The sequence below is a fragment of the Empidonax traillii genome, unplaced genomic scaffold (assembly GCF_003031625.1).
Source record: "Empidonax traillii isolate 1590-97213 ecotype Southwest subspecies unplaced genomic scaffold, ASM303162v1 scaffold918:size355816, whole genome shotgun sequence".
NCBI lineage: Eukaryota > Metazoa > Chordata > Aves > Passeriformes > Tyrannidae > Empidonax > Empidonax traillii.
The window spans coordinates 223,499-242,797 of NW_020956111.1; the positions used below are offsets into that span (position 1 = coordinate 223,499).

The 19,299-nt window shown below is 58.7% G+C and overlaps 1 protein-coding gene across 8 annotated transcripts in view; it reads right to left on the reverse strand.

Moving 5' to 3' along the window:
• Positions 1-19,299, reverse strand: part of DLG3 (discs large MAGUK scaffold protein 3) — a 49,771-nt gene that overhangs the window by 13,583 nt on the left and 16,889 nt on the right. For 6 of the 8 annotated variants that reach the window (XM_027902876.1, XM_027902875.1, XM_027902874.1 and 3 more), the window contains 9 exons: positions 15,095-15,145; positions 11,967-12,091; positions 11,325-11,494; positions 10,823-10,959; positions 10,376-10,520; positions 10,079-10,238; positions 6,990-7,146; positions 6,533-6,635; positions 1,172-1,286 (listed from right to left, as the gene is read on the reverse strand). In XM_027902876.1, the coding sequence (XP_027758677.1) occupies positions 1,172-1,286; positions 6,533-6,635; positions 6,990-7,146; positions 10,079-10,238; positions 10,376-10,520; positions 10,823-10,959; positions 11,325-11,494; positions 11,967-12,091; positions 15,095-15,145 (1,163 nt within the window). Of the gene's footprint in view, positions 1-1,171; positions 1,287-1,798; positions 1,932-6,196; positions 6,218-6,532; positions 6,636-6,989; positions 7,147-10,078; positions 10,239-10,375; positions 10,521-10,822; positions 10,960-11,324; positions 11,495-11,966; positions 12,092-15,094; positions 15,146-19,299 lie in introns of those variants that run through there. The other 2 variants (XM_027902878.1, XM_027902877.1) reach the window with 2 other exon arrangements.

Below are 19,299 nucleotides of genomic sequence, written 5' to 3' on the forward strand. Positions count from 1 at the left end.
GGAATACCTCGATACATACAGCGCCTTTCCAGGCAGGGAACAGGCTCAACTCAAGCTGGACCCAGCCTAAACCCTCCCCCACACATGAGGGTGTCCACAGGACAGCGGGGGAATGAGGGCAGGACTAGCAAGATGATGTTTATTCAACACAGTGTCCAGTTGTCACACACCCCCAGGAAGCTCCGAGATACTAAATCAAGCAAACTGCCTGCACAGACTTGTGGGAAGGTGTGAACTGCAGGAACCCAGAGCTGCAGCAATCCCCTCCTGCCAGGCCAGGCTTGCATCATGTCCACCATGCCTGAAGACCCCCTGCACAGAGCAGCTGTGAGATGCAGACTGAGGCTTGTGCAGCCTCAGCCCTTGCCATCCTCCTCGCAGGAAGAAGCGTGCCCTGCTCCTGCCAGCCCCACCTGCAACAGGCTGTGCAGGGTGAGGATTTACAGGATTATTTTAATTACCAAGTTAAAATTACTCATTAGCCGTCACCCCACTGGCACTGTGGCAGGCATGAGGTGCCAGGAGGCAGGCAGCAAGCAAGGGCTGTACTGGCTGCACAGGACTCACAGCAGTTATTGCTGCATGGCTGTTTAACCCCTGCCTGCCCCATGCCTGGCTCCAGACCAAAAGTGCATCGAGGGCTCAGAGCAATAATCCTCCTAAGAGCTCATCTCCCATCCAGCCAGATCCTGCCACAGGAATGGCAGGAGGAGACATGGAGAAGCCTGTTAGCTGGGAGTGGTTTGAGCAGAGCGCCCTGAAAGCTGCCACGAGCTGCCTGGGGCAGAAGCAAGGCTGGGTGCCCCTTATTTCCCTGTTCTCCCGTGGCCCTCAGTGGGTTGGGCATGACCAGCAGCCACTCTGGGCTCTGTAGAGACACCAGCACTCTCCAAAATGGAGCAGCCCTTGGAAGAGACACTCAAGTGCAGAACACCCAGCCTTGGCAACGGCTCTGTCTGTGCCAAAAGTGCAAAAGCACCACTCTCCCAGCTGCACCCTCCGGGCTTCGTGGTGTTTCTACGGCACTCGCTCCCCTCTCCTCTGAAACACTGTGCTCAGAGGTGCTGCACAGCCCATGCTGAGCCATCCCTCCCTGCATCCCACCCTGTGGGGACACACCATCCCATCTGCCTCCCACTGGAGCAAGGGAAAAGGGGATGCTGAGCCTTACCTGACGTAGAGGGATCTCTTCTCGCTTGTCCGGAGCGAGCCAGAGCCGGAGCTCATGCTGCTGTTCATCATCTGCTCCCTCAGGTCGTGGATCTTGGACTCGAAGCGGCTGTACTCTGTGGGGAGAGAGAGGGCTGGTCAGTGCAGGCAGAGCTGCCCCCACCCCGAGCACCAAGAGAGGCCTGTCCATGAGGCACCTTGCCCGTGAGCCCGTCCGTCCCTGCACACGAGGGAGGGCAAAGCTAAAGAGGTTACAGCACTCTGCAGGCATCCAAGAAGGGCACCTGGAACAGGCAGGGTACCAGCTGCTCCCAACCCACCCCAGACAGGCAGCTCGGGCAAGGGCCGCCAGACCTCCACGCGACTGAACTGCAGCTCCACGAGGGAACGGCTCGGCAGGGCTCAGCAAGCTGATGGCCTACAGAGCAGTTCAAAACAGGCAGAGAGAGTGTGAGCCCCTCCAGGAGACCATCACCACCGGTTGGAGCAGCAAAGCACAACCGCAGAAACTGGAGGGGGTCCCCACCTACCACTTTGGCAGCAGAGCCCCTCTCCCCAGTAGGTGTGGGGAAGGGGAGGCAAAACACAGCCCGCGCCCTTGGAAGGGGAGCAGGGCGGAGGAATTCACCTTTTGCTCCTACATCCCAGCGGCAGAGACCTGCAGGAAGAGCTGGGGGACCCTCCAGAAGCTGCTGGCACCTCCCTGCCAGGAGGCTGGGCAGGAGGTGCCGCCACCCCAGCACCCGCCCCGCGCCAGCCCGACCTTCAGCCGGGTGTAAAGGTCGGGCAGACACACAGAGGGTGGAGGCACCGGCCTCCCTACCCAGGGCTGCACCAGGAAAGTTTGCCAGGTGACAAACAACCGCAGCACTAGGAAAGCTGCTGGCCCTGCCACGGCTAACCCCATCAGATGTGCCCTCCTACCCTTGATTTTGTCCCCTGGGCATATCCTGCAGTTACAGGTGAGAGAGGACCAGCCTCACCTCTGCTGAAGACTTCCCTAGAAAGCCTCAAAGTCCACAACCCAGCAGCTTAGAGGCGGTTTGGGTTTTAATTTGGTGGAGGGGAATGCAGCAGCTCAGCTGTGGAGGCAAGAGCTCGCTGCAGAGAGGAGCCCTGGCCGAGCTGCATCACTGAGGGGGAGCAGCAACACTGCTAAGAAATGCTCTGTGGGCTGTGTTTGGGAACCAGCCCTTCTCCTGTAGACTCTTGGTGCAGACAAATGAAGGGTGGGATGATGCAGCTGCAGCTTGGCATTTCCTGACTCTCCATCTGGACACACCTGGGCATCCCTGTCCTGCACCCAAGTTGCCAAAGATGCATTTTTACTTAAAGACTGAGAAAAAAAAAAAAAAAAAGGCCAGATACGCAAAGACTGCCACGTGGCACACAGAAACTCCCCAAGCAGCCCCTTCCCCTGCCACACAACATCCAAAGGTGCTGCAACACCAGGCAGGGACAGCTGCTTAATGTGGAGATCACCAGACCCCCAGCTGCCCCACACCGAGGGGCACCCACGGCCCCACCTGCCTTCCTGCCGGCAGAGGAAAACACACAAGGAGCAAGGCATGGGCAAGGCTTATTTGATAAGAAAACTGAATTCTGACACCAAAGCAGCACCAGGGTTTTACAGAGCTCCCAGCAGAGGGAAGTGAGCTTCATCCCACTCCACACCTCTCACCCCACACAGCTCATTCTGCCCCTGGGTGCTCAAAAGCTCCTATATCCCAGAGGAACATCCCTCAGAAGCGGGTACAGCCGCTTCATAAAGCCTCTTTGGTACAGAAGGGCTATTTCCCCCAGAAAGCACCACTACAACCCCTGTCCCCAGCTGAGTCATCCCAAATCCTGCTGGGGGCACAGATTTTCTGCACACCCCACACCTAAGGGACCACTGCTCCCACTGCACAGTCCCACATCCCTCCTGGGACACTCTTTTCCATGGGAAACCTGGTGTGGAAGATGCAGGATTGGGCAGAAAACACAGGGCAAAAGGAGGCACTGGCAGCAGGGTGGGGGTGTCAGGAGGGCAACTTTGGGGTGTAACTGTCCTGCCAGCTCCTGCATTTGCATCCCCTGCATGCAGCCTAAGGGCAGAGCTCTCAAGCACCCCCACCTTGGCTGGGGCATTACATGGAAAGGGACTTTCAAAATTTTGCTGGAGTGGCCAAACTCCTTAGGTGGGAAAAGCCCACTGGCATGACAAGAAGCACAAAGCAGGCTGGTTGTGGCAAACTGAAGAAGGACACAGGGGCTGCTCTGGCTTTGCCCTCTGGTAAGTGAATACAATCCTGCCCTAGGAAGGGTCTCCAATGAGACACCAACCCACACATGCCCTGACTGCAGGAGGGCACAGAGTAGAGAAGCAGTAGCCCCAAAGCAAACACATCACCCCCCTCCCAGAGCACAGGAGGCAAGGTTACCCCAGGATAGGGCATGGGATGCTCCCAGCTGCCACCAGCTCCCTCTTCACGGCATGTCAGAACAGTGTGTGAGACAACTCCCAGCAGATCACCCCCAGCAAGCACTGCTCCTGCCTTTGCTCCTCAGCTTTGGTTGTTCAACACGGTCAGGACACGCTTATCAAGACTGAGAAGTGTGTGACAGGGGACCCGGCCCCTCCTGCCGCCAGTGCCACCACGACGGGATGTTTGCTCTCCTCACCCAGCAGCTCGATAAAAACACCGCTCTACCCTCCTGCTGCTCTGCTCTTCCCAGGGTGTGGGTGCCCCTGGAGCTGGGCCTGATTCTGTTCCGTGGGGTGAGGTCGGTGCTGGGAGCAGAACACAACCCTGCAGACCATTCTCAGGGATCACCCGCCTGCCCTAAGGACCCCCAGAACCAGCACACGTGCGTGACACACCCGCAAATGTGCCCAGCAGAGCCAACAAAGCAGTGGGGCTGCAGCTGATTTCTGGGCACCAGGAGACAGCACAGAGGAGAAGGTGCTGGTGGAGAGGGGAGCTGCGCTGGAAAGAAACGCCTGAGCGTGCATAAAGCCCTGCATGCACACGTGCCCTGCTCTCTCCAGTAGCCAAACCCTCCTGCCCAGGCCCAGGCAGGCTCTGCTGGGCAGTCAGCAGAGCCCAGAGATGCTCAGCCACAGGCTTCAGCCCAGCCACCTGCAAAAATTACCCACAGCTTCACTCTGGCATTTTAGTGCTGGGTTAAAGTACAGACACCTCCCTCCGCAGGCCCAGGCGAGCAGAAGGGAGCACAGCCCTTCTGGGAAAAGCTTGGAAGCTTTTAGAAGTCATTGCACAGCCCCGCCACTTCCCTTTGAGCAGCCAGCTCAGAGAGACGCCATCACGTGAGGTTTTGTATTTCCAGGTGAGGAATACCAAGGTTTTGTTGCAGGAAGAGTAATTGCCAAACCCAAGTGCTGGCAATAGCAGCAGGCAAAGGTCAGGAGGAAAAGTGCTGAGAGGGAAGGGACCTCATAAAAACTCAGAGGAACCATCACTCCTCCTCCTCGATGGCATGCAGCAGTGGTCAAAGGCACTGCACCAGGTGCACAGGAGAAAGGCAGGACAGCAGCTCCTCCTTCTAACCTTCCTTGGTTTGGTCTTTGCTTCTTTTCCCTGCTGGACAGGACACCACAGAGAGGGTCCCTTGCCCCCTGAGACCTGCACAAGGTCAGACACAGAGCACATCTGCTCTCACCCAGCAGCCCAAGGCAAGCCCTACCCACCCTCAGGTACGAGAGACAGGTGCCATCCTCTGCCCCTGCTAACAGGGGGAAACTTCTCAAATCCCCTTTCCACCAGCATCTCCTCCTTTGGGCATCCTACAATCCAGCCCTCCCGCTCTTCCCACGGCCGTGATGAGCCTAGAAAAGGCAAACAGTGGGGACCACACGTCCCCTTGAGGAAGCTCAGCCTCACCCACACCCGGGAGACCTTTCTCCTCGGCTCCCAGGCCTCCAAGCCTCTGGAGCACCAGAGCAACTTCCAAGATACAAAAGCCCGTATTCCACGGCACCAACGCTGCCTTCTGGGATGGCTGCAGCCTGTGTGCCGGGTGCTGCTGCCCACACATGCCAGGAGCCATCCCGGACCCAGAAAGCCACCAGCTACACAGCACTGACATTTCCGCCTTGGTCTAAAGGGGTTTCAAAACATTTCGTCCCGTTTGACATTTAAGAACCACTCTTGGTTGGTGTCTTTGCCAAATCTCAAGTGGCAAAGGGAGCCAGAAATACAAGAACATTAAGTGCTTCCTGGAAAGAAAGAAAGAAAGAAAAAAAAAAAGAAAAAGCCAAAACAAACAAACCCCACACCCACAGCACAGCCCTGAGCAGCACTAATGACTCCACGCCCCAGTGGCCTCTGCCACGGGACAGAGCAGGACAGCAGGGACAGGGACCAGCAGGACACTGCCCAGCGATGCCTCTGAGGAGGCACAAGACAAAGGGGTGGCACACTGGCCTCGTTGGAGAGGACCAGAACCGCTGGCGGGGGAAGCCAGCGAGGCACAGGAGAGACAGCTTTTCCAAGGGACAGGAATGGTTGCATCCCGGCACACGCACGGCGCCGGTCGGGACGCGGCACAGCCCCGGGAGCATCCCTTGGCCCCTCGCTGGGTGGGGGAGGATCCTCCCAGCGCTCGCCCTCCCAGCCCAAAGGGCTGCTCTCCAGCGCTGCCGTCCCGGGAGGGTTCGGACAGGCAGCTGCCCGTCCCTCCCTTCCCGCTGCCACCGGGAGCCCCCGCGGGACCACCCGCCCCGCGCCGCCCAGGGAACCGGAGCCCGGCGCTCACCGCAGGTGCGATGCTCGGAGGAGGGGGCGAGCCCCAACCCAGCCCCGCCCGCGCGCCCCCAGCACGATGGACCCCCAAGGCACCTCCCCGACCGCGGCGTGCCCCAGCCAGGCCCGCCGGACCCCACGGCGCCGGGCCTCGCGGCGACGCCCTCGGGCGCGCAGAGCTCTCCCTCCTCCCTCGCGGAGAAGCCCGTCCCGCCGAGCCCGTCGGCGGTGCCGGTGCCGGGAAGGGGCGGCCCAGCCCGGGGGCGGCGGGGGTCGCTCACCTGGCGGCGGGGAGGGAGCGACCCCGACCCCGCTCCCGCCCGGCCCTCACACAAAGCCGCGCAGGCACGGCCGGCGGGACGCCGTGGCCACGCCCCCCTCCCGCCGCGCCGGCCAATGGGCGCCCGCCCCGCCCGCGGGCCCCGCCCCGCGCCAATCGGCGCCCCGCCCGCCGCCCCCTGCCCCGGCCCCTCGGCCCGCGCGCGAGCGGCCGCCCCGCCCCCTGATGGCCACGCCACGCCCCTTCAGCCGCATGCCCCGCCCTCTGCCCCGCCCCGCCCCGGTCTCCGTTCCCGGTTCCGTTCCCGGTTCCGTTCCCGGTTGCCCCGCGGCGGTACCTTCGGGCCGGTACTGCGCGATGATGGTCACCGTCTGCCCCGCCCGCTTCAGCGCCGCCGCCGCCTGCTCGTGGGTGGCGTTGCGGAGATTCACGCCGTTCACCTGCGGGGGAAACAGAGCGGCTCCGCTGGAGGGGACTGGACCGGCGGGGTGTGCCCTGTGTCGCGCTGCCCCGCTCCTGTACCGGTACCCGTGGCACCCATACTCTCAGTGCCTCATCTCGCTGCCACCGTGTCCCAGTACTGGCACTTCCAGTACTGGCATCGCTAGTACCGACATACCCGGTACCTGCCCCTGGCCCTCCCGGGCTTCAGGGCTGCCCCCTCCGCAGCCGTGTCCACACCCGCATCGGGGGTGCATCCCGTGGAGCTGTGTCTGGTTGGGGTGGCAGGGGACAGGTGTCCTCCCGGGGCTAGGGGAGGCCATAGAGGGGCAGTGGGTGCCCCATCTACTCACCGAGAGGATGCGGTCCCCCCTCCGCAGCTCCCCGCTGAGGTCAGCAGGGCCTCCAGCCAGGATGAAGGACACAAAGATCCCCTCGCCGTCTTCCCCTCCAACAATGTTGAAGCCCAGGCCAGTGGAGCCTTTGTGCAGGATGATTTTCCGGGGCTCCCTGAAAGCACAGATAAGGGACAGGGAGACATCAGGGTGAGGAGCAGCAAAGCTGGTGACAGGCTTGTATGTGTCTGGACTCCCAGCACATGGGTGGGGCTGGAGTCTTCTTCAGCCCCTCGGGCCAGGCTGGAGCATCACTGCCATCACTTGGGCAGATGGGGGAAGGTTTTAGTGCTTTAATGGATGCAGGTGACAGGATTTACCTCCAGGGACAGGTGCCAGCACCCCAGGAAAAGTCTCCCACCATCATTCCCTGGGGAGGAGTCCTGATGGGCTGATTGTCACTTAGCTCCAGGCAAGCATCTCTTAAGGACCAATAGGAGCAGGAAACAGATAGACAGAAGTGCAGGATGCCTTGTGAGAAGGTCTTGCTGAACTCCTGCTCTGCCCAGACCCTGGGCTCAGCACAGCCCAACTCTCCCAGCTCCTCCAGCTGCTCCTCTTTGTCCCCCTGCCTCCCATCAGGCACAGCATCCTGGTCCCTCCCCTGTCTCTGGTCACACTCGCTCCTGTGGCCTCACTGCTGCCTGGAAGGGGACAGTGCTGGCTGTCCCTTGTAGGATGGATGGATGATGAGACACTGATGGTGAACACTGAGGTGTGGCAGGCTCTGCTGGCAGCACTGCTGGGAGGCACAAGGGGCAGAAACATTCTGAATTCTCTGTGCAATGGCTTCCCCACAATGCCCGTCTCTGCCTTGCAACAACTGCTGGGCCAGTGGCTTCCCCAGGAGGAGACCAGGGAAACACTCTGGAAACATCACTGGAGTCAAAAGATGCTCAACCCACATCCTCAAGAAGCCACCAATGCTTGGCTCAGGGGCAGTTGAGGGGGGTCAGGGAGGGCTGCAGCTATCGGTCCCTCTGCTGCAAAGCTGTCCCGAGGGCTAGAGTTCTTCCAGGGGAAGAACTAGGTCAGATTTCTGGGTCTGCAAACACTGCTTCCAACCAGGAGATGAACGTGCTCTGCTCCTTGGGTTTTGCTGCTTCCCAAGCAACGTGCAGGAACCACCACCCCAGTTCAGTCTGAGGGGAAGCATGTCCAGCACCCATGAGGACCAGACACTTTGATGGAAGGTAGAGAGATACTACAGCAACAAAGAGAGGAAATGAAACCCCAGACAGGTACCTCACAGCCAACAGACCCTCAGTGATGGTGTCCTGCAGGGTCAGTGATGCACATGAGGCTTTCAGCACTGTCCAGGGGTGGATGAAGGAGGTGCTGAGCCCACCACGGGCTGTGAATCTATGGAGGGAGGGAGCTGTGGCTGGGCACAATGGTCCAGTGGTGCCAGCCTGTCTGCAGTGTGGCCCTCCACAAGGCAGCACCATCCTCTAGTGGCCACCAGCACGTGCTGCACCGGGGCCACTGCTGAGCCATCACCGTGCCATTGCCACTGCCAAGCCACAGGGAACCACCACTGTGCCACTGCTGAGCCATCACTGTGCCATTGCCACTGCCAAGCCATAGGGAACCACCACTGTGCCACTGCTGAGCCATCACCGTGCCATTGCCACTGCCAAGCCACTGCTGAGCCACTGCATCGACATCCCTGTGCCATTGTCACTGGCTATGTCCAGCCTAGGCTGGGCTGTTCTCTCCACTCTCTAAGCCATAAGAATGTTGGCACATGTAAGAAGGGACACCCTGGTGGGATCAGCGTCCCTGTTGTGTGTTCCAAGTGCTGGGACTCAGTCCCTTCTGTAGTGCAATGTAATGGCAGAAAGCACCGCTCCCGCCTGCGGCATCATCCCCCAGTGCCCTGACAGCACAGGAGCTGCTACACCTGGTGAGGATGCAGCACCAGAAACAGGCTGTAGAACTGGAATCATTGGTGCCAAGACCAGGTGGGAGAGATGAGGTGTGGATAGAAGCCAGGGCTGCACAGGTCATGGCGTGCAGAGGCACCCAGCTGTGGCTGAGCACCAAGAAAAGAGAAATCCCTGTGACAAAGGTCCAGCCACTCTCCAGGAGGACAGCAGACCTGACAGCGGATGGAAAGTCAGGGTCTCCCCACTCCAGCATCCAACACTGACATGCAGAATGGGAGAATCCCAGACAAAGCTATCTTCCACTGTGAACACAACCCCAAAACCAGCCTGTGACCTTGTTCCAGATGCAGAGCCAGCCCTAAGCCCAACTTGAGTGTTGGTCCTTAGAAAACAGCCTAAGCCTACAGTCCTGGCCCTGGGGATACCAAATCCAGAGCTCAGCACTGGCCCTGAGGCTGCGGCAAGAAGAGTGAAAGCTGTAAGCCTGGGCAAGCAGAGCAGGACCTGCCAGATCTCGCTCCCTCATTCTCAGCTTGAGGCTTTGAAGAAATTTTATACCGCATTTAGGCTCAGAGCAATGTCTTCTTTGTGCTCCTCTTTATTTCCTGCCTTCTGGAAACAAACCTGCATAAATGATTCTAGTGGGGCTAAGGGGGGTGTGGCAGGGCTGGGCAGGGGGCTGGCAAGCCTGGGGCTGGCAGCTGTTGAAAAGGTACCTGTGTGCAGATGGTTTGGATGCCAGTCTCAAGTTGTGTGGGAGGAGGAGTCCCACTTGTTTGCAAGGCTGTGGCCCCCCCAACCCTTCATCCCCAGCACATCTCCACTTGGGGACATCCTGGGAGCCCGTGGCACTGCTGGCACTGTAAGGGCAGGGAACACCTTGTGTTGCAGGTATGGTAAAGCTAAGAAGGAATGCAGATGGGTAAAGCTCGTGAAAGAACAGGAGAGGGAATGGAGAGGGAGTGGATGCAGCGAGCCAGGGGTTGATACAGCAGGCAGGGGATCACGGAGCACATTATGGGGGCCTAAAGCTTTGCACCACGCACCTACAGGCTTTTGGTTGAGGCTCTGCACCAGCACTGGGGACAAGGTCAAGCCATCCAAAGAGAGGGAAGGAGAAGGATCAGGGATTAGTGGATGCTCATGCCTCGTACTCACCTGGTGAAGTCATCGTCTCCGATCATGTGCCGAGGAATAGGCGAGTACCGGGCTGGAGTCACCTGGGTTGGGACGGGATAGGCAGGCTTGCTCTCAACGCTGCCCAGGTAGCCCAGACTGGAGTTATGGCTTATGTGGTTGTCAGCCAAGGCTGAGAAGGCTGCAGGGGAGGAGAAGGTCATCAGGAGGAGAAATCCATGCGCAGAGAGGACACGCAGACCAGCCCAGCATTACTTGTCCCCCAGCACACCCCGTTCCCCCCAGCACACCCCGTGCCAGCGCCCGGTGCGTACGTACTGCTGGCGTAGTCGGGGGGCGCGTACATGTCGTTGAGGTGGATGTTGCCGGGCTTGGCCACTTTCAGGTACACCATGTCAGAGGTGTTCTTCAGGGCAGCCACTGCCTCCTCGTGCCGCACGTCCTGCAGGTTTGTGTTGTTCACCTGCCGGAGGGAAAGGGCTGAGTGACGTGGCTGAGCGGGAGGGCAGGGACCAATGCAGTGCTGCGGGAGGGGAGCAGGCAGGTGCTGCTCCAAAGATAGGGTCACATCTCTTTGGGTTTGGCTCTCCTGCCTGCAGCCAGTGCTGCACCTGCCCCTCCCACAGCACCATCCCAGAAGGAGCCAAAGGAAGATAGCGGCACGATGCTGCTGACACGAGGGGTGCTGAAGTTCAGGATCAACACTGCAGCATGGTGAAGCCTGCCCAGCACCACCTCATGGCTGGCTGTGGCCGCGGGGCTTACCGCAAGCAGCCGGTCCCCGATCTGCAGGCGCCCGTCCTTTTGGGCAGCACCTCCCTCGATGATCTTGGTGATGTAGATGCTGTTGTCCCCAGGGATGTGCTGGTTCCCGATGCCCCCTGCAATGCTGAACCCCAGGCCTGAGGAGGAGCGAGAAGGCAGGTGAGGGACACACAGATGGACAGAATCCCAGGCTGGCACACGGTCCCTCTGCCTCACCGGACTTCCCACCCCGTCCCAAACCCAGCAGGCAATGGGCCACCCTGCAGCTGCCTGGAGCCAGCCCAGCCACCACTCACTGCCCTGTGGGTCTTTCCCATACCCTGTGCCCCACAGCACCCCACGCTGCTGGGCCACCCCGCAGCATCCTGCACTGCGGCAGTGCCACCTTGCATCCCACGTGCCCCACGGTGCTGCCCTGCATCTCATGGCATCTCGCACCGAGGGCTCACCCCACACCCTCCTGTAGGGCACCCCGGTCAAGCGAGCAGAGTGAGGGGTTCACCTTTGGGGCCCTTCATCAGGTTAACCTCCATGATGGTCTCTGGCGGGGGCTGCCGGCGCCGCACCACGAGCCGCACCACGGGGCCCGCTTCCTTCAGGGCCTCCACGGCTTTGCTGTGCACAACCTCGGACACGTCCACGTCATTCACCCGCAGCACGCAGTCGTTCACCCTGTGGGCACAGCGTGGCCCTGAGCTCTCCTGGGGAACCACCAGCCCGTGCCACCCTCCTCTGGCTACATCTGCCACCCTCCTCCAGACACACAAAGGGAAGCTGCTCAAACTGGCCAGATCCTTGCCCTGCTGGGGTGAAAGCAAGGTCCCTCCCAAAGCAGGAGGCAGTGGGGTTGGTCCCCACGGTGCAGCCCTGTTGGAGATGGGATATGAGAGGAAAGGCTGGATCCCGCCCTGGGCTGTGGCTGGAAGGATGGGAGCAAGAACCTCGCACGGGGAGGGGAGGAGGGGTGGCTACGGACAAGAGGCTGATGGCCTGGATCGAGGGGCATCCCTGCACCAAGAGGATCCAGCTGTGGGGAAGAGACATGGGGGGGGCCAGGGCCCGTGGCAGGGAAGGGGACTAGGGGGTCTGTGCTGAGATCCTGGGTGACACCCTGCTGGAGCTGCTCTCCCAGCCCTGTACTCACCCTAGACGGCCATCCATGGCTGCCGCTCCCCCGGGGATGATCTTGGTGATGAAGATACCCGGGTCATCCGGGACATGGGGGTTGTCGATTCCTCCCGCTATGCTGAAGCCGAGGCCGGAGTTACCCTGCGGGAAATCAAACGCCGCGTCTTTCCCCCATGGGCAACCACTCGCTGCCGGCCCTCCCGGGATGGTTCCCCTCAGCTGCGGGACCATCTGGGGCGCGGGAGCCCTGGGAGCATCCGTCCCACCCCAGGGTGGCTGGCCCAGGGGGCAGAGGGATGTTCGGCTGGAGGAGAGGCCAGCGTTCATCAGCCGAGCGCTCGGCGCAGAGAGTGGAGCGCTGAACAGATGGAGTGGGAGAGTGGGAGCCGCCGAGGACCTCCCTCACCACCGCGTCTCCACGGAGAGACTCTGAGGCAGGCGGGAAGCTGGGGGAAGAGGAGGTGGTCCTTGGCGGAGAAAACCTCCCCTCGCTGGCTGCTCCCCAGGAGGAGACACCGACGCCGCAGCCCGCACAGACCAGCGGGGATTGTGCCAGTCACCAGCATCCCACCCTGCACTGCCTCCCTGCACCCCTGGGATGTAGCCCTGGCACAGAGCCAAGCTGGGGGGCCAGCGATGCCGGTGCCAAGATTTTTCAGGATTGGGTGGAGGTGGCTATCAGGATGGAGTGGGGTCTCCAGTTTACGCCTCCTCTTCCTCACAGACATGCTTGGAGCATCGCTTGAGCTTCTCCTTCTGTAGCAGGACTGGGGGGAACGCAGGGGCCGCAGCTTATCTCCAGCCCATTCCTGCAGCATCTCAGGACTGAGTGGCTGTGGCCCTGTGCCGCCTCTCCCACTTGCAGGATCCTCATTAGCGACACACTCACAGGCGTTGCTTCCAGATCTGTGCTTGATGCAAGTGGACAATTCCTGCTTTTTTTGCTCTGCCTTGAAAATCAGATGGCTCCTAGTCTTGTTTTCTCATGCGGAAGAGCTGACACTTAGTCACATACTATCATGCCTGCCTCTCATACACAAGTGGGTCTCAGGCCAAGCTCTCCCCTGGCTGCCCACAGCCTCAGTGCTCGGTGTTGGATGATGGGGTTCTCCGCCCTTCCAGGGGAGCTGTGACCAGGAGGGCCCCACTGCAGCTCACTTAGCAGCAACACCCAGCTGGGGCTTGCACTTCTCCCCAGCAATCTGGGCCCAGCATCAGCTCCTGCGGTGATGCAGAGGTCTCTGCTCCCACAGAGTGACACTCATGACACCAGCACCAGGACCCACCACTGTGCAACTCTCCTGGACACTTTCCGATCAGCTAGAATTTGGCTGGCACGTGACAAGGAGGCACTCAGCAGTAAAGGGTCTGGGGCTGCTCTCTTTCCTCTAAGATGGATTCTGGTTACCCTGTGTGCAACACAGAAAAGCTCCTTACTGTCACGGGGACTCAGCCTGGCCACAGCAGGGTGAGGCTGCAAAATGATCTCCAGCCATTTGTTGTGCCACAAAACCTGGAAATCATCTGGGAGGTGTTCATTTTTATTTTGATAAATCTCAACATGCAGTTCAAGGGATTTCTTAGCTGGCATCAGGGTTGATGCAGACACAGGGGGACACATGTATGGTGGGTAAACCCAAAGCTGTGTCCCTGTGCAGATGCTGTTTCCTCAATTATTGCCCCCAAAATGCTGCTGCATTTACCCTTGTATTTACAACAAAGACAAGGATTAATAACAGTGACAGACCAGCAATTCTGGGGTACACTGAGGCCGAACTTCCCAGCAAGGGGACAGCCTCACCTGCAGGCACCAGGGTGCTTCTCTTGCATTAAGACAGGGTTGTTGGATCCCACTGGGGGCAAGCTGAAGGGAAAGGACCTGGGTGTGGTCCATGCTGACCCTGGCTGCTAATCACTGAAATGTTCTCACCCTGGAATTGGAGAGGGAATTGCTGCCCGAGGCTTTAAAACGAGGGCATCAATGAGTGTGGGGAATCAATGGGGGCCTCTCTGTGTGGTCCTGCCAGCTCTCCCCTTGTTCCCTCAGCCCTGAGGACAGAGGATGCTCTGAAGCATCCCTGAAAACGAGGCTTTTTGCCTCTGCCTTGGGCCCGGAGCAAGAATTGCTTAGCCCAAAAAGGAAGGATCCCCTGGGCTGGTTTCGTCAGGCATGCCGGGGAAGCGGTGGGTGAGGCGGCAGCCCCAGATAACCTTCCGTCCACCCACCTCCGTGATGCAGAGCCAAGGGAAGGAGGGAGATGACTAAAGGCAGAGAGGAACAGAATAATGAGCGCTGCGTCTCCCCCTGCGCTGCTGGCCACGCGGCGAGGCTGGCACGGCTCTGAGGAGGAGGCAAGGTGTGCCGTGGAGCGCCGTGGGCAGCCTCCCACCCCAGCCATCCCCTCAGCACGGCTGTGCCCGTCTCTTGGAGTAAGTAAACCTTGGGCCAGCTTTTCCCAACTCCCTCTCCATCCCTCCATCCCTGCCACTTCCTGGGTGCCAAGGGAAAGCCCTTCCTGCCCCGTGTGGTGTCAGCTTTCCCCCGGATAAACCCCACACGTGGGGGGAGCTGATTGTAGCAGTGGATGGTGTGGTGCATGCCGTCACCTCTGTGTTTCCAGCAAAGAAAAGGCTTCAGCAGAAACTTCTCCCGTTGTGGTTTGTTTTACTAAAAAACCTGCTCTTGCAGCTTAGCATCCCAAGGCTGTGTGTACCCCAGAGCAGCAGGGGGTGGCATCAGCCCCCTGTGCCCAGCTGTGGGGTGCACCTACTTGAGTGCCAGCACAAGCAGAGCTCCCTGCTCCTCCGTTTTCTGGCAAAGGCAATGACAAAGAGCCTCCCCCGCTGCACTGATGGTTTGTGTGGGAGGGGGTGTGAGAGAGGGAGGCAAGGGAGAAGCCCTCCTCCCTGCCTTCTGGAGGGGTGTGCAGGGGCAGAGGGGAGCAGCAAGCCCACCTCTCCCCGTGCTGCAGGGGCCAGGCAGGCAAAGCGAGTGGGACACCTGCAAAAACCTCCAGGGAGAGCAGGGAGCAGTGACCAACCCCTCCCCATCAGCTGGTGCAGGGATGCGTGGGGGGCTGGCTGTGCTGGGGGGGTGGGTGAGTGGGAAGAGGCTGCTGGCGGGTGAGTAAAGAGTATACTTACCCTTTCCAAGACGATCTCCTCATATTTGAACATTCCATCACTGCCATTCATCTGGAGAGAGGGAGACAGCGTGTTACGACTGTGTGCTGGTCGCTGGGGAATTCATTTTTCCCCTCTGACAGCTGAATATGAAGAATCCGACCAAAAAAGCTGCACCATCACCGCTGAAAAAAAGCCTTAAATGCGACTGCTTGAGCCTGCCCTGGAATTAAACCATGTGCTGCTTTTCTTTCTGGGTATGAGCCAAAGCCCACTGACTTTAATGCACTTCAGTGCAAAGCCTTTATTCTCCCAGCTCATTTCTTCAGCCATGAAAAGGAACTCAACCGAAGGCACAAAAGGAAATAACACCTTTGTTACGCAGCATATAATTAACCTCAGGAATTCACTGCTGGAGGAAGGGAAGAGAGGGGGTCGGTCCATTTAAAAGAAAAAAAATGTCTGTACATAATAACATAATAAACACCTTTAGCAGCTTATATTTTTAAAATCTTTTAGTAGCATGACTGTATTAACGGAAAATTCGGAATAATTCATTCTGAGAAATTAGTTGGGTGCAAAGGAAACAAGGTGTGAGAGTGGGGCACAGCAAGAGGTGAAAACATCATGCTGCCCTTATATACAAAAATGGTGTAGCCTGTCTCAGTGCTGCCCACCAACTGGTCCCCACGCTGAAAGGTCTCCCATACTCAAGAGTTTTAAAGCAGAGCTCTTGGAAACATAATGGATACAAACAAAAGAGATGCAACTGCAGGCTCTAAAATGGCAAATGTACAGTCAAAAAAAAAAAAATCTGTTTTCCTCATAAGCAGCAACACACAGGAAAACAAGGCAGGAGTTTCATTCCAGGTGATCAGGATCAGGCCATAAACAGCTGCTAACGTCCAAAATTTAGGAAGATTTGCAAAGCAATTGGCTGTTGGAGCATCCAGAGCTGTTACACTCAACAGAAACAGTCTCCATAGAATATCCCGAGTTGGAAGGGAACCACAAGGGTCATCAAATCCAACTCTTGGCACTGCACAGAGCAGCCCCAACAATCCCACCATGTGCCTGAGAGTGTTGTCCAAATGCTTCTTGAGCTCTGGCAGCCTTGGCGCTGTGCCCACTGCCCTGGGGAGCCTGTTGAGTGCCCGACCACCCTCTGGGGGAAGAACCTTTTCCTGAGATCCAACCCAAACCTCCTCTGACACAGCCTCAGGCTTGGGTCCTGTCACTGGTCAGCAGAGAGCAGAGATTGGTGCTGCCCCTTGGCTTCCCCTCAGGAAGAAGCTGCAGGTCCTGATGAGGTCTGTCCTCAGTCTCCTCTTCAGGTTGAACAAGCCAGGTGACCCCATCCTTTCCTCATATGGCTTCCCCTCCAGACCCTTCACCACCTTTGTAGTGCTCCTCTGGATGCCCTCTAATAGCTTTATATCCTTCTTACATTGTGGTGCCCAAAACTGCCCCCAGCACTCGAGGTGAGGCTGCCCCAGTGCAAAGCAGAGCGGGACAATCCCCTCCCTCACCAGGCTGGTGATGCTGGGCCTGAAGCACCCCAGGACATGGTGCTTTTTGGCTGCCAGGGCACACTGCTGATTTTTTGGAGAGGACTGAACTCTCATAATTTGAGTCACTCTGGGAAACAAGTGTCAGGACACAGTCAGTTCTGACTGACCAGGCAAAGGTGATGGAACCCCAGACTCAGCAGGCAGTTTTTCTAGCTGGCATTAATCAGGGGTCCAGGTGGAGGAGCAGTTCTGCAGGCCAGGATCTGGGATGGGGCTGTGCCACCTGTGACACACCATCCTCATCCCCTGCCCTGGGAGGCCAAAGCAATCCCACACCCTGTGGTGGGTACTGTGCTTCAAGGCCGAGGTTGGGGACAGTCCAGAGCTGAGAGATGGGATGGAGGCTCCAGGGAACACAGGTCGAGACGGCTGGATGTGCTCTGAGCCTGGTGCCTCTCAGCCATGGGAAGATTTCGGGGCAGAGTTCAGGGCTGGGAAATTCAGATGCCCCAACAGCAGAATGCTCAGATCCTCCCAGCACATTGGGAAAGGCTTTGGCCCTCTTAAGGAAGGATCCCTCTGCAGAAAAGCCCTGGAAGAGGTGGGATTAACCCAGAGCAGGATCCCTGACAGCCTCAGAGGGACAGGGACACATGGCCAGTGCCACCTTCTGCCACAGCGCTGCCCTGGGCTGTGCTCCTTCCCTTGCCCCAGGTTCCCCCTCCCGAATGAGCTGCCTTTCCCTCCTCTGGTCCTACCACACTGACTAATCCTGAGTGCAGCCGGCTCAGTGGCCCGTGCCGCCCTCACAGCCTCTCTCACCGCAGCCCTCGGGCTCAGCTCATCCCTGCATATCCCGGTGCGTGGGGCGCGCCGGCGCCTCTCTCCAGCTTTCCAGCCACTCAGATTCCTGGCACCCTCTGCTACTACACACATTGTCCTCTCTGCTTTGGCATTCAGCACAGTTGCCACACAGCCAGCCATATGCACACCCACGGCCTCGGAGGAACAGTGTACACATCCCTACAGGATGGGGATCTGCAGAAAGCTCTGACAATCTGTGAGTCGTGGCGAGAGCCAGCAGCGCGCGAGCTGGCAGGCGCCCGGGGTGCACAGACACCCCGGCACTCAACCCCGTCAGGCACCCCGCTGCCAGGCAGGGGGGCCTGGGGCATCCCCAGTCCCCAAACCTCAGGGCTGCCAAGGCTGAGCAGTGTTTTGCATCGCTCCCTGACAGCCAGCGGTGTCGGCGCTCGCTCGAAGGGGTGTCTGCTGGGAGCAGCCTGCTCTGGCCGGGCACTCTGGGGTCAGCCAGGCCTGACCGTGGAGTTTCAGCACTGATCATGTTTTCCAAATCCACACAACGGAATGCCAGTTAATTGTATAAGGAAGCCAAATGAAGAACTTAATATATACCACGTAACCAAGGGAACGGGCCAACAAAGAAAACGTTCCGGTGTCGGAAAATCGAATACCAGTCACTCGCTGACGGCAAAAACCTCCCCGTGACACCCACTGGAGCTGCCACGACCTGGCTCTGCTGCAGGTTGTTCCTCCTGCTTTTCACCAGTGCCCTGTGCCCCTCCCCAGCTCCTGTTTGGGGTCGTCTCAGTGCTATTGGTTGGGTGGGAAGATGCCTGGCTCCATTACCCCCAGGCAGGGAAAGCACACTCCTCCACCCTGCTCTCCAAGAGCTGGCAGGGGTGTCAGGGAGTGAACAGGTGATTAGCTGCTCCCTGCATATTCTGATCCTAGGAATCACCTGATTACTCATGGAAAAGAGTAACGGTGTTTTATCCCAAGCCCTTCCCACTCAACAAGCCCACCTGAGGGCTCGGGAAGAGGCGACTTTGCCGGCCTTCGCTTCCCCCTCGCTTTCTGAGCAGCGGGGAAATAGTTACCGATGACGGCATTTAGATCATCAACAGAAGGCTGCAGAGTTAATACTCATTTGATAAACAGAAGAGCACACACCTTCCAGGGCTACTGCAAGCTGTCTGCATGCTCTGCCGGCCAACACTGCACCAGCACACACGGAACACGCTCTGCAGTTTGCTAGAGAGTCAGGATTTGGGGTGGGAGGGGAAGCTGTTTGCTTATTTGCTTGTTTTTTAAATAAAAAAGAAGAAGGCCAAATTTAGAAGACTAAGATGGGGTTCTGCAAATGCAACCCAAATAGCCCACCAGGCTGCAGGAGAAAATAACCTGAAGGAAGGGTGATGCTGCCCACAGCCCCTTTCAGAGCAGGATGTAGCCTGGACCATGTCCCGTGGTTGAGGTGCGATGGGGATGGGCAGTGGGACCTGCTGGTGGAGCAGATGTGTATCAACATAATGAAGAGGGCCCAAAGGCTGGAGAGCCAGCCCTTGGTGGTGCCAGGCAGACCTGGCAGTGGAGGGCACCTGGCCATACCCCACACTCGCTCCAGCAAGAGGAAAGGGGAGCAGCAGGAGCAATGGGCACGTCCCTGCTGGCATGGACACCGGCACTGCTGGCGAGGGAGAGCTCTCCCTGCCTGCACATGGCAGGGGGCCCAGGGAAAATAGGTCAAGAGCTCTCTCCCTTCACCTTCCCACATCCACATGTCCTGCCACAGCACCGAGACCTACTGACTTGATTCCAGCTAACCTCTGGCCTCAGCCCCTGGTGTGCCCTGCCCATGGTGCTGGCTTTGGGAATAGACTATAAAAATGCCCTATTTCTGGTCAGCCTTTT